Source organism: Eurosta solidaginis, chromosome 1, assembly GCF_040869045.1.
Source record: "Eurosta solidaginis isolate ZX-2024a chromosome 1, ASM4086904v1, whole genome shotgun sequence".
In the NCBI taxonomy this organism is placed as follows: domain Eukaryota; kingdom Metazoa; phylum Arthropoda; class Insecta; order Diptera; family Tephritidae; genus Eurosta; species Eurosta solidaginis.
In genome coordinates this window covers 296,281,873-296,301,957 of record NC_090319.1, presented here as the reverse complement: position 1 = coordinate 296,301,957, position 20,085 = coordinate 296,281,873, and the positions used below count along the sequence as shown (strand labels likewise).

At 40.6% G+C, this 20,085-nt stretch overlaps 1 protein-coding gene across 2 annotated transcripts in view; it reads left to right on the top strand.

Annotated features, from left to right (window-relative positions):
- Nucleotides 1-20,085, top strand: part of Gycbeta100B (guanylate cyclase soluble subunit beta-1-like) — a 522,131-nt gene that overhangs the window by 468,602 nt on the left and 33,444 nt on the right. For both annotated transcript variants that reach the window (XM_067761157.1, XM_067761156.1), the window contains exon 17: nucleotides 16,490-17,277. In XM_067761157.1, the coding sequence (XP_067617258.1) occupies nucleotides 16,490-16,991 (502 nt within the window). In that variant the 3' untranslated portion in view covers nucleotides 16,992-17,277. The remainder of the gene's footprint in view (nucleotides 1-16,489; nucleotides 17,278-20,085) is intronic.

Genomic DNA, 20,085 nt, shown 5'->3' with positions numbered 1-20,085 from the left:
CAACTTGTTTGTTTGTACGTTTTTTTCTTAAAAGAAATAAAAGGTTTTAGTTAACAAAAGTTTTAATATGAAATATTTAAAAAATGGGGATAGCAGAGAATAGAGAAATGAAGGCGGGAGGTCAATGAGTGTATAAAGTATAATTTTATCTCCTTCCACTTTCGTGGGTAATGGTATAACAGAATTGAGAAGGATATATACTACCCAATTTCAAACTATGAACATCGAAGATTATTTTGTCTTGACAAATTTCGTACGTTAATATGAACCCATATTGAATTAGTATTGCACATGGCCGAAATCGGGCGTTAATAATACCCACTTTTCCATATCTTAAAACTCGAAAATTCTATAGGTTTTAGGGAAATTCCAATAAGCTGATTAGCGCCCCAAAAGAGATATGAATCAAATTTTGGAAAATCGTGGCAACGCCCACATTTGGGAGTTTTGCGAGCCTTAAATTGAAATAAATTTGGCAACGCCTTTGTCGTTGCTTTTACATATATAATAGGTAAAAACCCACAAAATCGATTGAAGACCACGCACACATAAAAAAAGCAAATACTTCGAAAGCTCTAACCTCAAAAAAATTTAATATTTTTTTCACATACAACGATATAATACTGATATTTGACCTCAAAAGTGGTTTGGAAGGCTTAAATGGTGGGGTAATATAAGGTCAACGGACAAAAGGTCAATTCATGTTAAGACTTCTTCAAATGGCCTTATGACCACTTCAAATAATCATAAGTTCAATTAGCTTGACGACCCTTCTTTTTTCACTTTTTGGTTATTTGGGAAATTTCTTTTTGACCTTATGATTATTTGGGAAAAGATCATAACCATCTACAGCTATTTAAGATAAACACAAAAGCAACAAAAACTATCATAATACTCCCCATCAGGGAGAGAAATGAGATGCTAACCAAACAGTTCCCGTTGAATACCCAGCAACCTGGACATCCCAACAGATATCTGATTGATGAGCCAGCACCGCCGAGGGACTTAAAGAGTCATCTCCGTAAGCATTTTGAGGAAATACGGCACCTAAGAACTCAGCCGTATGAAGCAAAAACACACAAGCAGGTCTTTGGTGAACTCCGCAAACAGGCGGCGGACCTTTATGCCAGGAATTGCCCGGTGAATCCAGTACTCAGGGAACAGTACCCAAAACTTGCGGAAGAGGAACGCATACTCCCCAGGGAAACGCGAATCACTCTGGCTGAACTTCGTTCTGGATACTGTAACAGGTTAAACTCTTACATATCCAGAATCAACCCCGACATACAAAATATATGCCTCGCTTGCAATGTGTCCCCACATGACACCAACCAGTTCTTTAATTGTAATGTGCAACCAACGCCTCTAACACCCCTTTCATTATGGTCCACCCCTGTCGAAACAGCCAGTTTCCTTGGACTCCCGTTAGAGGATATTGATGACAATTTGTGATCGGTCGCAGCTATTAGGTGGGGCGAAATATTGCTACAACAACAAGAAGCAACAAAAACTTCTATAGGTTTTGCTAGACAGGTTTTTGAATATGTTTTTCTTTTTTTTTTAAGGAAATCTTACCGTCGCAAGCAAAAATTCTGAGGCAAAAATCGCACGATTTTGCTTTTCATTCGACTTAACATGGCAGAGCAGTATGGTCATAGCATCAATATTGTTGATATTGTAAATCGTTTGACTCTGTCAATAATGAGCTTTTAAATTATAAGCTTGAATTACTTGGGTTTCCGAAGCATTTCCTTGTATGGCTCACAAGCTATGTCGCGAATCGGATTCAAAAATGTTTGTTTAAAAACAGTATTTCAACGTTGTTTGATGTAACGTCTGTTGTGCCTCAGAGTAGTCATTTGAGTCCATTACTTTTTACCTGTATATAAATGACTTATCACAAATTCTCATACATTCCCGAACTCTTATGTATGCGGATGATGTTCAACTTTGCTACTCATACTTGCCTTCGGAGTCTTCCCGCGTGGAGCTTCTACAGGCAGAATTGGACTCATTTCAATGTTGTTGTACTGCAAATTTACTAGTTTTGAACTGCTCGAAATGCAAATTAATGACATTTCACCAAGTAAAGCCAAGTTGGACATCGTATACGTTAAACAGCCCGCCTTTCGTGCGTATATCTGTTGTAAGTGATCTAGGCGTTCTTTTTGATCCAAAACTGACTTTTATTATGCATATTTCATTATAGGTAAGCAAAGCAACGGGAATAGTCGAATTCGTGAAGCGATGGGCTAAGGAGTTTAATGATCCGTATCTGACTAAGACCCTCTACTCATCGTTGGTACGACCAACTGTTGTTCGTGTGTCTGGCGCCCAGGGTATCAAAACCTTTTAAAGCGTATTGAGTAGGTACAGAAGCAATTCCTTATATTTGCCCTACGTGGTCTTAACTGGGATTCTAGTGTGAATTTGTCATCATATGGAAATAGGCTTCTCCTTTTTAGTCTGCCGACTTTAGAAAATCGATGAACTTTACTCGGGGTAATGTTTATTCATAAGCTTATTATGGGCGAGATTGACTCTTCTGATCCTGTTAGTGAACTAAATTTTGCTGTTTCCGGTAAACCGTCCAGATACTTTGTGCCTTTACCACTTTGGCGGCAAAAATTTTCCAAAAATAATCCACTTCGTAATAATTAATGTTCGTTTACCGCGTTGCATATTTCAATGCTCTCACGTCTGGCCTGATATTTTGAACTTTCTTTCATATGTAAGGTTGAATTTAATATATACATTTGTATTTAATTTTAACATTAATTTTTGTTAATATTTTATCTTAGTTGTCGACCGCTTTATGTCTGTGTCGATTTTAGTCCAAAAAATAAATATAATATTTGAAACTGTGGCTATGTTATATGGAAACAATTTCAATATGCTTTGTGACCAATTTAAGTTGTCACAAGGTCAATTGACATTATTTTCATTGAACTTCCATTGATCTTCCAGTTCACAGTTGTATGCTGTTATAACATCAGCCACATAGTCCGTATATTGAAGAGAGAGAACGTTGTTTTATGTAATATTTGAGAGAAGGAAGCGCTAGAAAATCAATAACTCGCAGAGTTAAAATTATGTCTCGAAACGGTTTTTCCCAATTTGGAAAAAAATCTTGGAATTCAACTTTAAGTTTTTAATAAAAATAATTATTTTATATATATTTATATGGGGATAAGAAAAAACAATGATATGGTATTTTGTGCCCTAGTTGCTTCAAAAAGTGCCTGAGGTCCTCTTATGAAATACCCTATGCCAACAAAATGATTTTATACAGCGTTCCCTATAGGAATTAAGCTTTTAATTCTAGCTCTGTAATTAAACCCTTTTATTGCTCTGTTTAATGCTTAAAAAATCTCTTTTCCATATCAATCAACAAGTTTTATATCTCTTCATTTCATTTCAGTCTTATGTACTCTTCATATTCGCTCAATATTTTATTCTCTTGGTGGCAAGCAAGTGTTCGCTGGCTCTGCATAGCAATTTTGCTCTTATTTAAATAAGAAATTCTAAAAAAGTGTTAACAAATTAAGTTAAGCATGATTTCTTTATAAGTGCTTCCATAATTAAGTTTTTACTCTACTTCAAAATAATTTGATTTTATAATTTTCTAACATAAAGCAGTTAATAGTGGCACAATAGAGAAAAGCGTAAAGAATCTCTTTAGTCGCTGTAATTGAGTTGAAGCGAATAGTGCGCGTACAAAGTTAACATTATGCATTAAATTGTTAAAACATACTTGGCTATTCAATTAGCTAAGTTTCTGTAAAAAAGAAAGGTTTATGACGCTGTTAGCCTCATGCTTTTGTTAAGTGTTTTGCTAAGCACAATGTTGCTCTTTGAAAAATCAATACATTCCCCTATCTGATTTGTTTGACATTTTTATGTTCTTTCAAACTGTTTTGCTTTCACTTAACACAACATCTTAACTTCAAAGCTTTTTTTTGTATTCAGTCGCGTGCATATCTAGAACTATAACAAAAACAAAACCTAACCACCACTACGTAGTCTCAAAACAACAGCTGATTTGGGGCTGTCATTATGTTTGTATGAGTGAATTAAAAACTTATTTAAAATTGTTTAATCTCTTTCCACCCAGTAGAAAAAGAAACTAACTACAAGTTAGTTTCCAGTAAACTCATAGTGCACATTTAGTCGCCACTACTTCGTATGCGCCTTTCTCTGCGCTCCCTTTCAGCATGCATCAATTTCGTCATTAGTATAAAGGCCATCTTTCTCACAGCAATCCGACAATCTATTTGTCCGCACATTCGTGGAACTAAATTCCTAATGGAAGGCTCCTCTCCAAAAACTCTGCTTATAGACAGTCTTTCGCCGTGAAAACGAGGGCAGTGAAACATTACATGTTCTGCGCTTTCCAATTCGGAGGGACAGCTTGGACAGAAAGGATCCTCCTCTATCCCACGCTTATGTAGATATTCCTTGACGCCGCCGTGGCCGCTCAATATCTGTGTGAGGTGGTAATTTAGTTCGCCGTGTTTTCGCTCGTACCATTCCGCTATATTCCGGACTAGCATGAAGGTCCAGCGCCCTTTTCTCGAATCTTCCCACCATTCTTGCCACCTAACTATTGTTCCTGACCTTGCGCTTTTCGTAGCATCTTCAGATGGTCGGCTGATTCCAATGCCATACAGATCGGCCATTTCACCTGAGATTAGACCTACTGGGATTTTCCTGGATAAAACATGGATCGCGTCGTCAGACACCGTCCGATAAGCACATGCTATTCGAATAGCAGTAATGCGGTAGGCTGCTATTATATGTTTTTGGTGGACCATTTTAGATCCGTGCCATACTGGTGCTGCATATAATATTATAGAGCTGGTTACGTCGGATAATAGCTGACGGGTAGCTTCACTTGGACCGCCAATGTTGGGCATTATTCGCGTTAGGGCTCCACTAACTCTAGAAACTTTCTCCCCCACCGCCCTGAAGTGCTCCCTAAAAGTTAGTTTTTAGTCAATGATTACTCCTAGATATTTCACGGAGGGCTTTGAATTTATTTGATAATCTCCTATGGTTAGGACCAACCACAGTCCGCTTTGAGCTCACCAGAACCACTTCTGTCTTATTGCTAGCCATCTCCATCCCCATGTTCGTCAACCATTTCCTTATTTTTCTCCTCATGCAACTTGGAGGGGAGGGATGGCCTGAAAGTTTAATGTGGTCATATAAATCATTCCCGAGATGGTCGGGCTAGTACCTTAATGGTGCTGTGTTACCGGATCGTACCGGATCTGTATCCGGCAAAAGACAATCCTATCAGTAACGCTCCCCAAAGCCTCCGGGGAGTAACCTTATCGCTACAACAACAACAACTTCTATCTGTTTATTTTCTTTGAAAAAATCTTACCATTTTTGTATTGAAATGGTTGGAAAAAATTCAATATTTGTCGAAACACATCGTACAACACATAAGGTCATTCCTTACTGTTACATGAAACATTTATCCTTAATAAGATTCTCGATCTGTGATGCATCACACACAACTAAAAGCCAACAATATTTGGCTATATTTAATAGGGGAATATGTATTATAAGCGTAAGTGTTGGAAAGGTTTGTTTATTGTTCAGCGATCTGTTATCGAAATGTTATTTGTATCCTTCTTATCGATAACAGAGGTTATCAATGAGATATTCTTTTTCACAATCGATTGTCGATTATTTATAGAAAATTAATCCAAATGTTATCAAAAATATTTCGATTTTTCATCAGAGTTTTATTAGGGTTTAATTTCGGGTGTGACGAACGTTGGCTTCTAACCCCGAACCGGAAGGGTTCAACCATCTTTTACGCGTGACACACTAGCAAGAGTATCACCGTCTGAGATAGATGCTTTTCCGGCATGTGCAGCAGAACCACAGCCTGGGACCGGGGTGAGTTTGACGGAGCACGAGGGTATAGATCAGTCCTGCTGCAAGGAGCTACTCCGAAGATGACAATTTGTGGGAAGGACGCAACTAATTAAATGGAGTTACACTGAAATGACAGCCTTTCGTCTGGAAAAAGATCCCGTGTCATTTATCGAAAATTTGTCGATTCGTTATTGAAAAGTTTTAAATTTTTTTATCAATCAAAAGTTGTCGATTTGCTATAAAAAAATGATCGGTTTTTTATCGAAAAGCTATCGATTTAATATTGACGTCTTGTTATCGACGTATTTATAGATCTGTTATCGAAATGTTATTTGAATGCTAGTTATCGATAACAAAAGTTGTCCATGAGCTATCAATTTTTTATAATCGAGTTATCGATTTTTAACTAAACTTTGTCGATTATTTATAGAAAATTAATGAAAATGTTATCAAAAGTATATCGACTTTGCATCGAAAAGTTATCGGAGTTTTATTAGGGTTTAATTTCGTGGACGACGAGCGTTGGCTTCTAACCCAGAACAACCAGAAGTGTTCAAACATATTGTGACGAATATTCACATCACCAAGTGATACTACCATCACTAAGTCAATACTAAGGAGCCACTCGTATGTACGTAAACAAGGCCATCATCATCGACACACATACATACAAGGCAACGGAGAGATACTCATAAACATATGTACCTATGGCTATGCGAGAGACTATAAACTACAAAATTACATGAACATATATGGCTGGTAACCAAGCATGAAGTTCGCGAAGTTACTAGACCTTAGGAGAAATGGGTGAACGAGGCAACAGAGAGTATAAAAGTTATGAAGCATTGATGGGCACACTAGAGAGGCGATACGGAACCGAGCATACGAGACAGATATACCAAATGGAGTTACTGAACCGCTTCCAGAGGCCTCGTGAAACATTTCAAGAGTTTGCGTCGGATCTTGAAAGCCTGGTACATTTAGCGAATGCGGGCGCACCCGTGGAATACACCGAAAGGGTAAAAATCCAGAGCTTTATTAATTGAATACGGGATGTCGAAACGAAGCAAGCTACATACGCAACCCCAAAACCTACATTCACAAAAATGGCATCACATGCTCTTATTCAGGAAACAGCATCGCTTCTGTGTAAGCCAGGCTCTCAAAGCACGCCGCGTGGAGGTAGAAAGACCAGACTGGGTGAACCCAATATTGGAGGCACTGAAAGGATCGCAAAAGCGGAGTGAAAGAGTTATCAAATGCTTCAAATGCGGGAGCTAGGTCACATTGCACGTCATTGCGTTCTTGATCCTAGTGGTTTCAACAGCATGGGTGGTCTTAAAGACAAAGCTGGAGAAGATGAGCAAGAGCGAGTAAGATGTAAAGATCGAGAGCTAGCTCCTGCTATTGAATGTCCTGTGATATCTAACTCGCAAATTTGAAGAAAATCGAGCAGACTTACCGTCAAAGGAAATGTGGATAGCAAGGAGCGTATACTGACTGCAGATACGGGTGCATCTCATTCTCTAGTCCGATTTGATTTGGTCAACAGGAGAGTAAAGCCATTACCTGGAGCAAGATTGCGTACGGTTACTGGCGAGTATAACCAAGTCCAGTGAGAAGTGGTATGTGAGGTCTTAATTGGGAAGGTCACGGTTCTTCACAAATTCGTTGTGGCAGAGGTTGTTGATGAAGTCATATTGGGAGTGGACTTCTTAGTTGACCATGACATCGGGACCGATATGCAGAGAAGGATTATGCGCTATAAGAACAAGGATGTTCCACTTTACTTCAATTTGGAGAAAGGGTTTCAGCAGTAAGCGAGTGCTGGTGGAGGCGATTCGACAAAGACCACCAAAGTCAAAAGCAGTAGATCGGGCAAAGGTTGATGGAACGAATGGGCTAAACAAAACAAAATCAAAGATACCTGCGACAGAAACACTGACATTGACAAACCCAAATGGGCGCACCAAAATGAAGGAAAGAATTTCCCAGAAAGAATGCAAGGGTGGTTTCAAGCCAGGGCGCACTACTATTGTGAAATGTCGGAACGATACTGATTATGCGAAGCCAATCCATCAAGCGCAAGCTCTACGAAGTAGTCCATTGGCCAAACAACAAGGTGTTAGGGAACGAACCATTGTAATGATTAGTAAGATGAAACACAGGTACGACAAGAACAATAATTCGGAAGGTTTCCTGGAGGGAGATTTGGTACTGCTATATAACCCTCACCGGCGGAAAGGTGTTCCATCCAAATTTGGGTGCAGTTGGGAAGGCCCGTACAAAGGTGTGAAGAGGATCAGTGATCCCATCTACCGCATACAAACCATTGGGAAACCACGAAATAGAAAGGTGGTTAATTTGGAGAGGCTAGCCGTGGTTAAATCGAGAGATTTGTCTGATCAGCACGACCAGATTTAGGTGGAGGGCAGTGTGACGAATATTCACATCACTAAGTGATACTATCATCACTAAGCCAATACTAAGCAGCCTCTCATATGTACGTAAACAAGGCAATCATCGTCTACACACATACATACATGGCAACTGACAGATACTCATAAACACATGTAATCATCAGCCGAAGTAGTACTCACATATACACACGCATATGGCTATGCGAGAGACTATAAACTACAAAAATACATGTACATATATGGCTGGTAACCAAGCATGAAGTTCGCGAAGTTACTAGACCTTAGGAGAAATGGGTGAACGAGGCAACAGAGAGTATAAAAGCAGCGAAAGCTGTTGATTTAAACACGCTATCAATTCCGAAGTAAAGTATAATTGTACTAGTCCCAAGGTAAGTAAAGACCATTTTGCATTACTGAATATTGAAGTTATTTATTCAACACTTTAGCGATTCGAATGTTTGCAGAAGGTGTAAAATAAGCGGAGTTTCCCTAAATTTGTTACAATATTTTACACGTGACACACATTACGCAAGAATATGACCGTCTGAGGTAGATGTTTTCCGGCATATGCAGCAGAACCACAGCTTGGGACCGGGGTTAGGTTCAATACTTTGCCCGAGCAGGTGGGTATGTGGCAGTCCAGCTGCAAGAAGCTACTCCGAGGACGACAATTTGTGGTAGGGACGAAACAAATTAAATAGAGTTACACTGAAATGACAGCCCTTGGTAGGGGAACAAAATTTCGAGTCATTTATCGAAATATACGTTTCAAAAACCCGATTTTTTCGAAAATTTATCAGTTCGCTACCGAAAATTTTGGGCGGCCGCCGTGGTGTGATGGTAGCGTGCTCCGCCTACCACACCGAAGATGCTGGGTTTACGCCCCGGGAAAAGCAACACAAAAATTTTAGAAACATGGTTTTTCAATTAGAAAAAAAATTTTCTAAGCGGGGTTCCCTCTCGGCAGTGTTTGACAAGCACTCCGAGTGTATTTTTGCCATGAAAATCTCTCAGTGAAAACTCATCTCCCTGGCAGATGCCGTTCGGAGTCGGCGTAAAACAAGTAGGTCCCGCCCGCTAATTTTTAGGAAAAATTAAAAGGAGCTCGGCCTAAGATCTCTTCGGAGGTTATAGCGCCTTACGTTTACATATTTATTTATCGGAAATGTTTCGACTTATAATCAAGAGTTTTCGATCATTTATCAATATATTATCAAACATTTGTCGATTTGCTATCAAAAAGTTATAGATTTTTTTATCGAAAACTATAGATTTGTTATTAGTTACCGTTTTGATATCGGCGTGTTATCGTTTTTTGTGAAAAGTTATCGGTTTTTTTCAAATAGTTATCTTTTTTTATCGAAAATCTATCGATTGTTACTCGACTTTTACCATTTTGTAATCGGCGTGATATCGATTTTTTACTGAAAAGTTATCGACTTCTTATCAAAAGTTGTCGCTTTTTTAGGCATACAAATTCTTGTACCCGTAGAAGCAGCGGCAACACGTCCTATACAAATTCTGCGCCCTTTTATTATTGATATGACATAGGAGACAGCGTCTCGCCACACGTAGCTATCACGACCCCATCGGGTAAGAGGGCTTAGAACTTACCCGCGGCAGGTATGCCTGTCGTGAGAGGCGACTATGATTCACGGGCTTGTGTGGCGCAATCCTTTCAATGGGTTGCCAGAGCAATTTATAGCTTCCCCCACCCAATTGTCAACCTCACCTAGCTATGACGAAACCTGTTCCTTTAGCAGCCGAGGGACTGGAACTAGGAGCTTGTACCTTAGTGATGCTTGTTACCGGAACTTACCGGACCTATATCCGGCAAAGGACCATCAACATCGATAATACTCCCCAAAACCTTCGGGGGGTGTCATTGTCGCTTCAACAACAACAACAACGTAGCAATTTAAAGTCCTTGATAAATATCCTTGACAGCAAGGACGCCCAATTCATTCTTGGGTGTGCACTGTTTCTCAACATACTCAATTATGTATGCCAAATGCCTTTAGATATATCCACGGAACAGACTTTTAAAAGGGCCATGATAGAGTGTTTTGCCACTACAAGAACAACAAGGATCGCATTTAGAGGCTATATTAGTTCTTTATCTATCTACTTTCAAATGTTCACTTTATTTATGGTTAGTTTAAATACATAAATCTTAAATTTTAGCACTGTTAATACAAGTTTGCCTGTCAACTTCCTCACTATACATCACATAAACACCTGTTTTGGTGACTTAACCCCCTTTTTTCTGCGCAGCTCTTTCTCAATGTGTTTATTTTCGCACAATTTAAACATTGCTGATGAAGAAAAGGTTAAAATGTGTTAATGCAAAGGAAATGCTGCATTACGAGATGTTAGCTCCATCGAAGCGTGTAGCTGAATAAATCGTCTTATCGCAAAAAACATGAATCATGCATTACTTGGAATGTGTGAAAGCCTGTACATTAACCTGAAGAAGCACATACAAAACTGTATACATATATGACAGATTTAATAGTTATGTCAGAGTCAGAGGAATTGTATTTAAATTTTTTTTTTTCGCTCTCTTTTATACTTAGCAGACGTTATTCCGCAAGCAAATTTTTACTCAGTCTTGTGAAAAATATTCAAAGATTAGGAAGATACTCGTTTGTTTAAGTCTATATTGATATGGGAGAAGATACCAAGAGATTGTGCTAAAAATTGGGTAAAACTTAATGGTGTGTTAACAGCCGCAATTTTGCTGTATACGCCAAGAAAAGTAGCGTCTCTAGTAATTTTGCTACGATTTTCAAGTTTCTGGGTATCAGCAGCTGGGCTTTTCTTGCTTGTCCATGTATCTCAGCAATCCTTAAAAATTGGCTACGAATGTTGGTTAAGAATCTCAAATGAGCCTAAGGTGTATAGGATTATTGGAAAATAGAGCTGAAGCACTTGGCCTTCACTTGTGTGTCCTGAATTCTGTGTTGGGTTATGTTTTGCTCTTTGTGCCATCAACTGGTAACTCAGAGCTGCGCGTTATCTTCCTCAGATTAAGGAATTATCAAATTTAATCCAAGGACAATGAAATATAAAAACAAGATATATAAATAAGCAAATCTCTTTAACAAGGACAAAAGCTAAGAACCAACACCAACTAAGAGGATCCGTTTAGTAGACTTTGCATATACAGGCTTGCCTGTGACCTGTTGGACTGTTTGCGATCTTTGTCCAGCAAAAAGCAAAAAAATAATAACTGTTAGCGCGAAGAGTGTATTAACAAAAATCGAGCGTAAATTTTTAAAATCGTAAAAGCGCTTAAGCGTAAATCTGCACTGTCTAACTAGAGTAAGAAGAAAGTCGCGAAAATGACAGACGTTTGGCATATTGACGTTAATGCATATATCTAATCCCAGTGCCATCCCCCTCCATGTTCTACTCCCATTACAACTGCGTCATCTCCTTTGACTTAACCACAGCACAAATCCCACGCACCTACAAAATATCAGATTATAACCGTTGCACTTTTCGGCTACTTAACTCTAGCTTGTGCCGTAAGCTGTAACTGTTGCAATATTCTTTTTCCGTCACCAATATAATCTGGTGCTCCATTCAATTTTTTTTTTTTTTTTTTTTGTTTTTTTTAAATTCACCCTCAGTCATAGGTTACGTTGGGTTCAACTGTCCGGTCCGGGAGGACCGCACATAGACTGAACGAGTCAAAAACCAGGACTTATGTTATAAAATAACTCCGTCCTCTTGGCAAATACTAGAAACTTTCTAGGACTTAAGCCACTTGCTGGTTCTATATCTGACAGCTGTATCTCTCTTAATAATTTGAGTCTTACCCTGGCAAGCGCAGGGCACAAGCACAAAATGTGCTCGATCGTTTCCTCCTGCAACACGCACTTCCTACATCTGCTACCACTGGACAAGCCTAATTTAAAGGCATGTGACGCCAGAAGGCAGTGTTCAGTCAGAATAATCATAATGAGTATACAGTCCTCTCTTTTTAATGATGGGAATAACTTTGTTAGTCTAAGGTTGTTAGACGTACAAATGATTTGTGACACATTACAGCCCCGCCCTTGTACCCACGCCTTTCCCCCTTGGTCGATTATGTGCACCTCTCGCCTTCTTTTAATCTCGCCCAGTCTAATTGGGATATCTACGGCGTAAGCTTCAAGGAATGTGGCCTTTTTAGAGAGTTCATCTGCTTTTTCATTCCCATCTATTCCATATGCGCTCAGACCCAATACAGATGTATGCTTCTCCCTGTCCCGATTCTTTCCAGAGACTGTTTACACTCTAACATACCTTTAGATGCTGTGCTATGCGAGATTATTGCCTTAATTGGTGCTTAGCTGTCAATATAAAATTTAACACGGCTGCAGTTTAAGCTATTCTCTGCGAGTTTTTGTACTGCTTTGGTTACGGCTAATATTTCCGCTTGGAAAACGCTACAGTGATCTGACAGCTTTTAGAATATGCTTATTTCCGCATCAGCACAGTATACCGCAGACCATACCCCTTCCGTTTCTTTGGAACCGTCTGTATGCACATGTATCGCCCGTCCGCCATTTGAGCGCCCTTGCGCTAACCATCCACCTTTATTGTGGCTTTAAGACCTCCCTCGAAGCGCAGATAGGGAATCAAGTAGTCTGCTCGTCTTTTAATTATTGACGCTATACTACTATGGCCGTATGGTCGGCACTCAAGCCCCGAGACACCGACCCTAGTTTCAGTTCTTAACGCTATGTTCTTTGCTACTGTAACGTAGCATTACAACAACATAACCACCCTGTACTTCCCTTTTTCATTTAAGCCTGAACCCCCCTGTCCTTCTTTTTCTATAGCATAGCCAACAACCACTACCAGATGGCGGGCGGCAACAATACAACCACCATATGCAAAATGACCATACGCTGCCAACGAATGATGGCAGACCAACGGTGTGTTTCGTCAGCAAGATCACCACAAAAGACGTTCACAACAGTGGTGTTTTAATTTCTCGAGCAGTTTACGGCACCACCCGTATAAAAACAGCGAATTTGCATTTTGCAAATCAGTCCTCTTAGGTGAGCCAACGAGAGTGGTTGTCTTTTTAAAGTGGCGCGGGTCACCCTCCACCAGGGCTGGATGACGCGAGTGGTGTCTTCGGACTACTTTTCTCTCCGTCGCCCACCCTTGTGCTTGAGCGGCCCGCCGCCTCAGTGACCAAATACCCTATCCCCCCTTAGCCCGGGCTTAATGGCAGGGGCGCCGTAATGGCGGGGGTCACCCTCCACCTGGACTGAACGACCCGAGTGGTGCCTTCGGACTACTTTTCCCTCCGTCGCCCTGATCTGGTAAGGAATTAATGTGTCGTTAAGGTGCAATTCCCCTCCGCCCACGGGTCGACCCACGTTGCTCGGTTGGTACAACCCCGCCCCCCTTACGCACCTTATACTAGTGCGCAAGTAGGGAGGAGGGAGTGTCCAGAGGTGAAACCAGCACTAACCCTTGTCCTCGCAGTCTCTTCCTTAGGTGACCGACCCCGCCCACTATCGATCCTGCCGAAGACTACCGATCAAATCGCCAGCCAACTTCTTCTCTCTCCACGCCCCTGGTACGCGCTCCGTACCCACCACTACTGCCGTCGCATTGTCGTCCCTCTGGTACCGCCGCTGCTACGATGAACGTTGGCCGTCCGCCATCCTACCTCCGTTAGGCCGCTGCTTCCGTCCCACCGCTGCTACGACGACCGTTGGCCGTTCGCCATCTTACCGCCGTTAAGCTGCTGCTTCTGTCCTGCCGCTGCTACTACGACTGTTGGCCGTCCGCCATTCTACCGCCGTTAAGCCGCTGCTTCTATCCCGCCGCTGCTATGCCGACCGCCGTTCAGCCGCCGTGCTGATCCCGCCTCTGCTTCCATACCGCCGTACCAATCCGTCCGTTACCCGACCACCGTTCAACCGTCGTGCCGATACCTCCTCTGATCCGACGGCCGTGAGCCGCCGCTCCGTACCCTCACCATCTTGCGACGGTAAGCTGCCGCCCGTCTAATACCTCCAGCCGTGTGTGCGTGTGTTCGTAACACATAAATATTGTGTTTTATTCAGTAGGGGTTTGTGGGACCTTTACTCGACTCTGGATTGACTGAGCGTTTCCCCATCCTTAGACAAAACCCACCTCATATTACCAGTGCAGCCATCGGGGTTGTTTTCAGGGCTCCCGTAACGCGGGATGCGTAATGTGGATTTCCACCAAACAATAACTCCATAGTATAGAATAGGGTTTACAATCGCTGTAAAACCCCAAAGAGAAAGAGAGGACGATAAACTCCACGTCCACCCCAGCATTCTTGTGCATATGTAAAGTGCCGTTGGGGCCTTCACCCTCTGCTCCACGTTGAGCTTCCATGACCGCTTACTGTCTAGGATGATTACTAGATATTTTGTGTAAGATTTCTGCTGTAGGGTCACCCCTCCTAACTTAGGCCTGGTCCAATTTGGGACCTTGTACCTCATTGTAAACAAGCCACATCCATCCTCTCCCCGTTGGCTTTCAACCCGACATTAGATGCCCATGTAATATAAGCTATTCGTTGGATGGCACTTTCCACTTATGACAATGGCAACGTCATCTGCGTAAGCCGTAAGCTTTACGGGTCTCTCATCGAATCGCCTGAGCAGTTGGTTGATGACCAGCTTCCACAGCAGAAGTGATAGCACCCCTCCCTGCGGCGTGCCACTATCCACTGATTTCGTGGCCTCCTACTATCCCCATAGTGATGTAATCTTCCTGCAATTTAACATGCAGCCGATCCATCTGGCTGGATGTACTTTAATGTAATTAAGACCATCCATTATCGCCCATTTAGAAACATTTTCGAAAGCCCGACAATGTCTAAGAAGACTCTTGGAGAAATTCCTTACATTCCAAAGCTTTCTCTATGCTTATTACCACCCTATGCAATGCAGTGTCTGCCGACTTGCCTTTGGTGTACGCATGTTGTGTTATGGGGAGCAGCTTTTCATTCACATTGGACTTTGTGTACACATCAGCCTCTCAAAGTTTCTGAGCAAAAATTATGTTAAGCTAATGGGTCTATAATATTTGGGATACACGCTACCGATCTTCCCCGCCTTTAGTAGGAAAGCTACAAGAGCAATTCTCCAAGAGTGCTGTATATCATTCAGTCTCATGCACCCCAAATATTATTTTAAGCCATTCCACGGCCGCTCTACTTGAAACTTGCAGCATGGCCGGGAATATACCTTCTGGAAACCCTCAGTCATATGCTGATTTAAAAAAAATACACCAAAAGGAGGTCGATACTTTTCCAAAACTGTTTTAAATGCTAAAATAAATATTGTTAATAAAGGGCAAGTATCTATAATTCTCCGGGTGCCATATGTAATCTAAAATCTCTCCCGATTTTGGCATTATAGAGTCACAAAGGGAAGCATTCGGTTATTCGTATTTACATCTAAACATGCAAACATTCTTAAATACAAACTAACTAGCTTCTCTTCCAATTTGCGCCGAGCTCATTCAAATTTTTCCTAAAAATTTGGCAGGACGAGACCTTCTTCTTTTGTGCCGACTTCGAACAGTATCTGCAAGGCAGATAAGCTTTCACTGAGAAGCTTTTCATGAAACACGCTCGCATTGCTTGCCCGATACTGTCCAGGGATGAGCCCGGTTAGAAAACTTTATTCTAATTGAAAAAACTTGTTTCTAAAATTTTGGTATTTCTTTGCCGGGGCGTAAACCCAGGATCTTCGGTGTGGTAGGAGGAGCACGCTACCATCACACCACGGCTTAACATCATAACTTTCTTGTTAATGATATTAATAAAAATATATGAATATTCATACATTGCAAATCAACCATGAAGAGCTCAACCCTGGGATCTCATATTATGAGTATTCTCAACTAAGATAAATTCTTCATGGGGTTCATTGTAAAGCCGCGCCTTTTTGTGCATTCTCTTAGTCAGTAGATTGTTAAAAGCTTTATATCGAGCAAAGCGATTAATATTTACACCATTACACCTCTTTGCGTCCTATGTTAACCATAAGCAAAGATATCATTCTGCTAAAAGTCTATCAAACAAACCAACCAAGCATTTTGCTGTTACTCAATCTTCATCTAGTCCATCGTTTTACAACAATATTTTATTAAAATTCTTCATCATTTTCTTTGTACATTTACAGATTGCTTTGCAAAGAGATTAACCATGATGATTCATTCAATCTGGAATATCGTGGACCTGTCGTCATGAAGGGTAAACCGACACCAATGGATTGTTGGTTCCTAACACGCAATACAAACGCAGCAGCAACACGCGTAAGCGTTACTGATTCTCCTCTACCACCAACCACACCACCGCCAACAGCAGCAAACTTAAAATCTCCCTGTGGCATTAATACAACAATAACAACAACTGATTACATAAGTGCCATAGGAGAAGGTGTGTCAGCTGCAGCAGCGCAGCAATCATTATGCCCAACAGATATTGACGTTGCAACAAGTCAAACCACTGCAGCAACCACAACACAAGCAACATCAACAACATTCTCACCCACATCACCAGCTTCATCGTCATCTTCGTCGGCTATAACTGTAGCAAGTGGCGGTGATGGTGCTGCATCAGTGGGCGGAGACGCCTCTAATGCGGTCGTACCTGCCGTTACACCACCTGCTGAAATGACATAGGAAATATGTAACAATTCGTCGTGTTGTTGCTGAAATATATTTTAGATTTAGTAGGTACGCGTAATGGATGTAGAATATACTTAGATGGATAAGTAGCAAAGGGGGCGCTAGTGAGAGTTGAGTTAGAAAGCTGTTAGCATATTAAACAGAAAATGTAAACAAAAAATTGTAAAGCGAGCTTGGCAGGTATTGAATTGCATACGAATTGGTTTGCTGTGGATTGCAGTGATGTTGTCGTGAGCAGAGTTCAACAGCGATGGATGGGGATTGCCACAGCTTACAAAAGGTAATTTATATCTTTTAAAGTTTATCTGATTATCACCTGGGAGCTTATTCACGTAGTTACTTACAAAGTGAGCTTCGCAAATGTCAAATAAGAAAGCAGCTTTTTGCGTTCAAGGCATTGCTGAAGTAATAGACAGAGTTTAGAATCATCTTTGCGGCAGCGCACTGTTTATAAATATACTCCGGAGAAGGGATAATCACATTAGTCATTCTGTTTGTTGTGTGACTTTGGAACCGCATACTCAAAGCTAGATAGAGCTAAGTCAAATATCTTCATTATAGAAGCATACGTCAAAGTAGAAACAACGGATAACTCAAGCCCGTTTCCTATAGTTGGAAATGTTGACTCTAACCAGGGATCGTAAATATATTTATTACTTTTACTAAACCAATTCTTTTCACGTTTTGCATGACATTGAGATTCAAAATCTTATTTATATATGTGTGACTTGTAGCCAAGGGGACATGGGAATTAGATAAAAAAAAATCCTTCATAATGAACTAGAAAAAATCATACGATTGCTGCTTCGCTAGGAGATTTAAATTATGTATGCTGGGTAACTCTTATGCCAGGGTGGGCAAAGATAAAGTATTTAGCCCTACAGTTGGAGAATTCGCCAGTTATCAGTAGTTAAGATACTTGAAGCCGTGCAGCTCCCTTTTTTCACAGCAATCCTGTGGCTTTCAAGAACCAGCATGGCTTCCAAAACTTACATAGCACCGCCATCACACTAAACGTCATTTCCACTTAAATAAATTGCGATTAAGCTAAAGCCTCAGCATAGATCAGTACTTGTAGTACAAGATTTGCCAAAAGCTTTTGACACAGTCAATCAGGGCACATAATTGCTAAACTTGGATGGGTCGGTCTACCTTTACAGCTAGTCTGATATGGTAGACCGCAAAATATTTAAATGGTCGGCAGACGTCGAACCAGTTCTGGAACATTATACATAATCTAAGAAAAACAATGGTACCTCGAGCTCTCCATAAGTACAAGCTTTCATTCTTTCCTATTCGATTACATGACTATTCTTTCCTATGCCGAACAAGACCTGGCCCTTCCACTAATGTGCTATGCTCCAACTTTAACAGCCATCTTTTTGATATTTCGTGTAACTTGGCACTATCACCGACCAAGTCTTCAGCGACCTTATTTACGACTAGAAGTGGCAAATTTCGGTTTTATAGGACATCCTCGTTGATGGTATTTTGCTAAGGTCTGGCCGGCATCGAAAGCTGCTGGATGTGAAATTCGGTAATAACCATAACAAAATCAGTAATGGAAAAGACAAATCAACGCACATAGCTACTTAGAAAGCATTTCGCCAGCCGCTATATTCAGTATTGTCGCCGAGCTTAAGGGAAAGCCATTGTAGGCCTGTTGAAACTGCCATGACATGTCTTCTTATGAGCTAAAACATCATCTGCGCAATTAGGAGGGAATACTTCCTATAAAGGATAGGAACGAAATGCTGAACAATTAGTGTATGTTAAGTACTGAGGCTCTCAAAATGCATGATGTTACATTAGAGTAGTAATTGATGGTAGTCAGAAATTGTACAATGTATATGTCATTATTTTGAGAATGGTATCACCATTTGAATAAGGGAGTCTGAACAAAATCGGTTATTTAATTTTTTAAGTATCATTCTAATGTAACATATCGCAACGACTTTGAAATAGTTAACGCCGAATACGAGCGTGCTCAGCCCAGTAAGCCCTTCTTCCTATTGAAGATACGGCTCCTAGATTAGCCTCACGTGCCCAGAAGCCTGCTGAAGGCCGATACCGAGTTGACAGAATACATTCTGTACCCATGGTTTCCTGTAACAAGTATTTAGAGGATTAGAAGCTGATCATCCTTACTAAAAATGTATCACTCCACCGAATCGAAGGACGCAAGCGGCTTACTTATGAAATTTAGAAGTTTCCGCTCAATTGATCTCCACTTCTGGATAAACATCCGTCCAAAACGGCTGTTATCAATTGGGATCACAATCAGAGGCTGCTTCGTCACGTTATTTATTCTCTCGAACATTCCTTCGATAGACGGGGTCACAACGTTACTTCTCTTTGGCCCCGCCGAAAAAGACCAAATCTTGACCTTCTTTCACAAGTCTAAGCTTTATGAGGTAGTTATTTTCGAGCTCTAGATTTTCCGTTTTCCTTCAGCCGTAGACTGATTGCTTTCTGTTTCTAATTGCTTTCTGTTTCTAAAAAGCGGGAGCCTTTTCTTCCTTACATCAGTTGCAGTAGCTTTGGTCACTTGCGGAACGACTATCATTCAAACGAATAAATCAAGATAAAATTAGTTTCCTTAAATCATCATAGTGCATATATCATTAAACGAAAACAATAATCAAAAAAATCCTTCGATTTATCTGAACACAACAAACACCATTAACCCAACCGTCATCATTTTAAATGAAATCCTTCAACCAACAAATCAAATCGCTCTTTTCATCACACTGACAAATGGCGATTACAGTCAAGATATCCTTAGGCTTCAAGAAGTATTATTTCTTTGTTATTGTGCAGCTCATAATTGTTCAGTTATTATTTTCAGCACAATTGGTATCAAATTTTAATTCATAAGACACAAGAAGGGAGAGAAAAATGTGAAAGAATAGGCCACATCTTTTTTTATTATCAGTTTTTGTTTAAGTAACAAATTTCTTTCCATAAACGTATGCAAAGCGAAAACTTTTAAAGGTTCACGAATGAATCGATATCAAGCAAAAAAATTTTAGAATTTATTACAAAAAAAAACATACTAAGAAACCTTTAAAATTATTTTCCCGTTTTT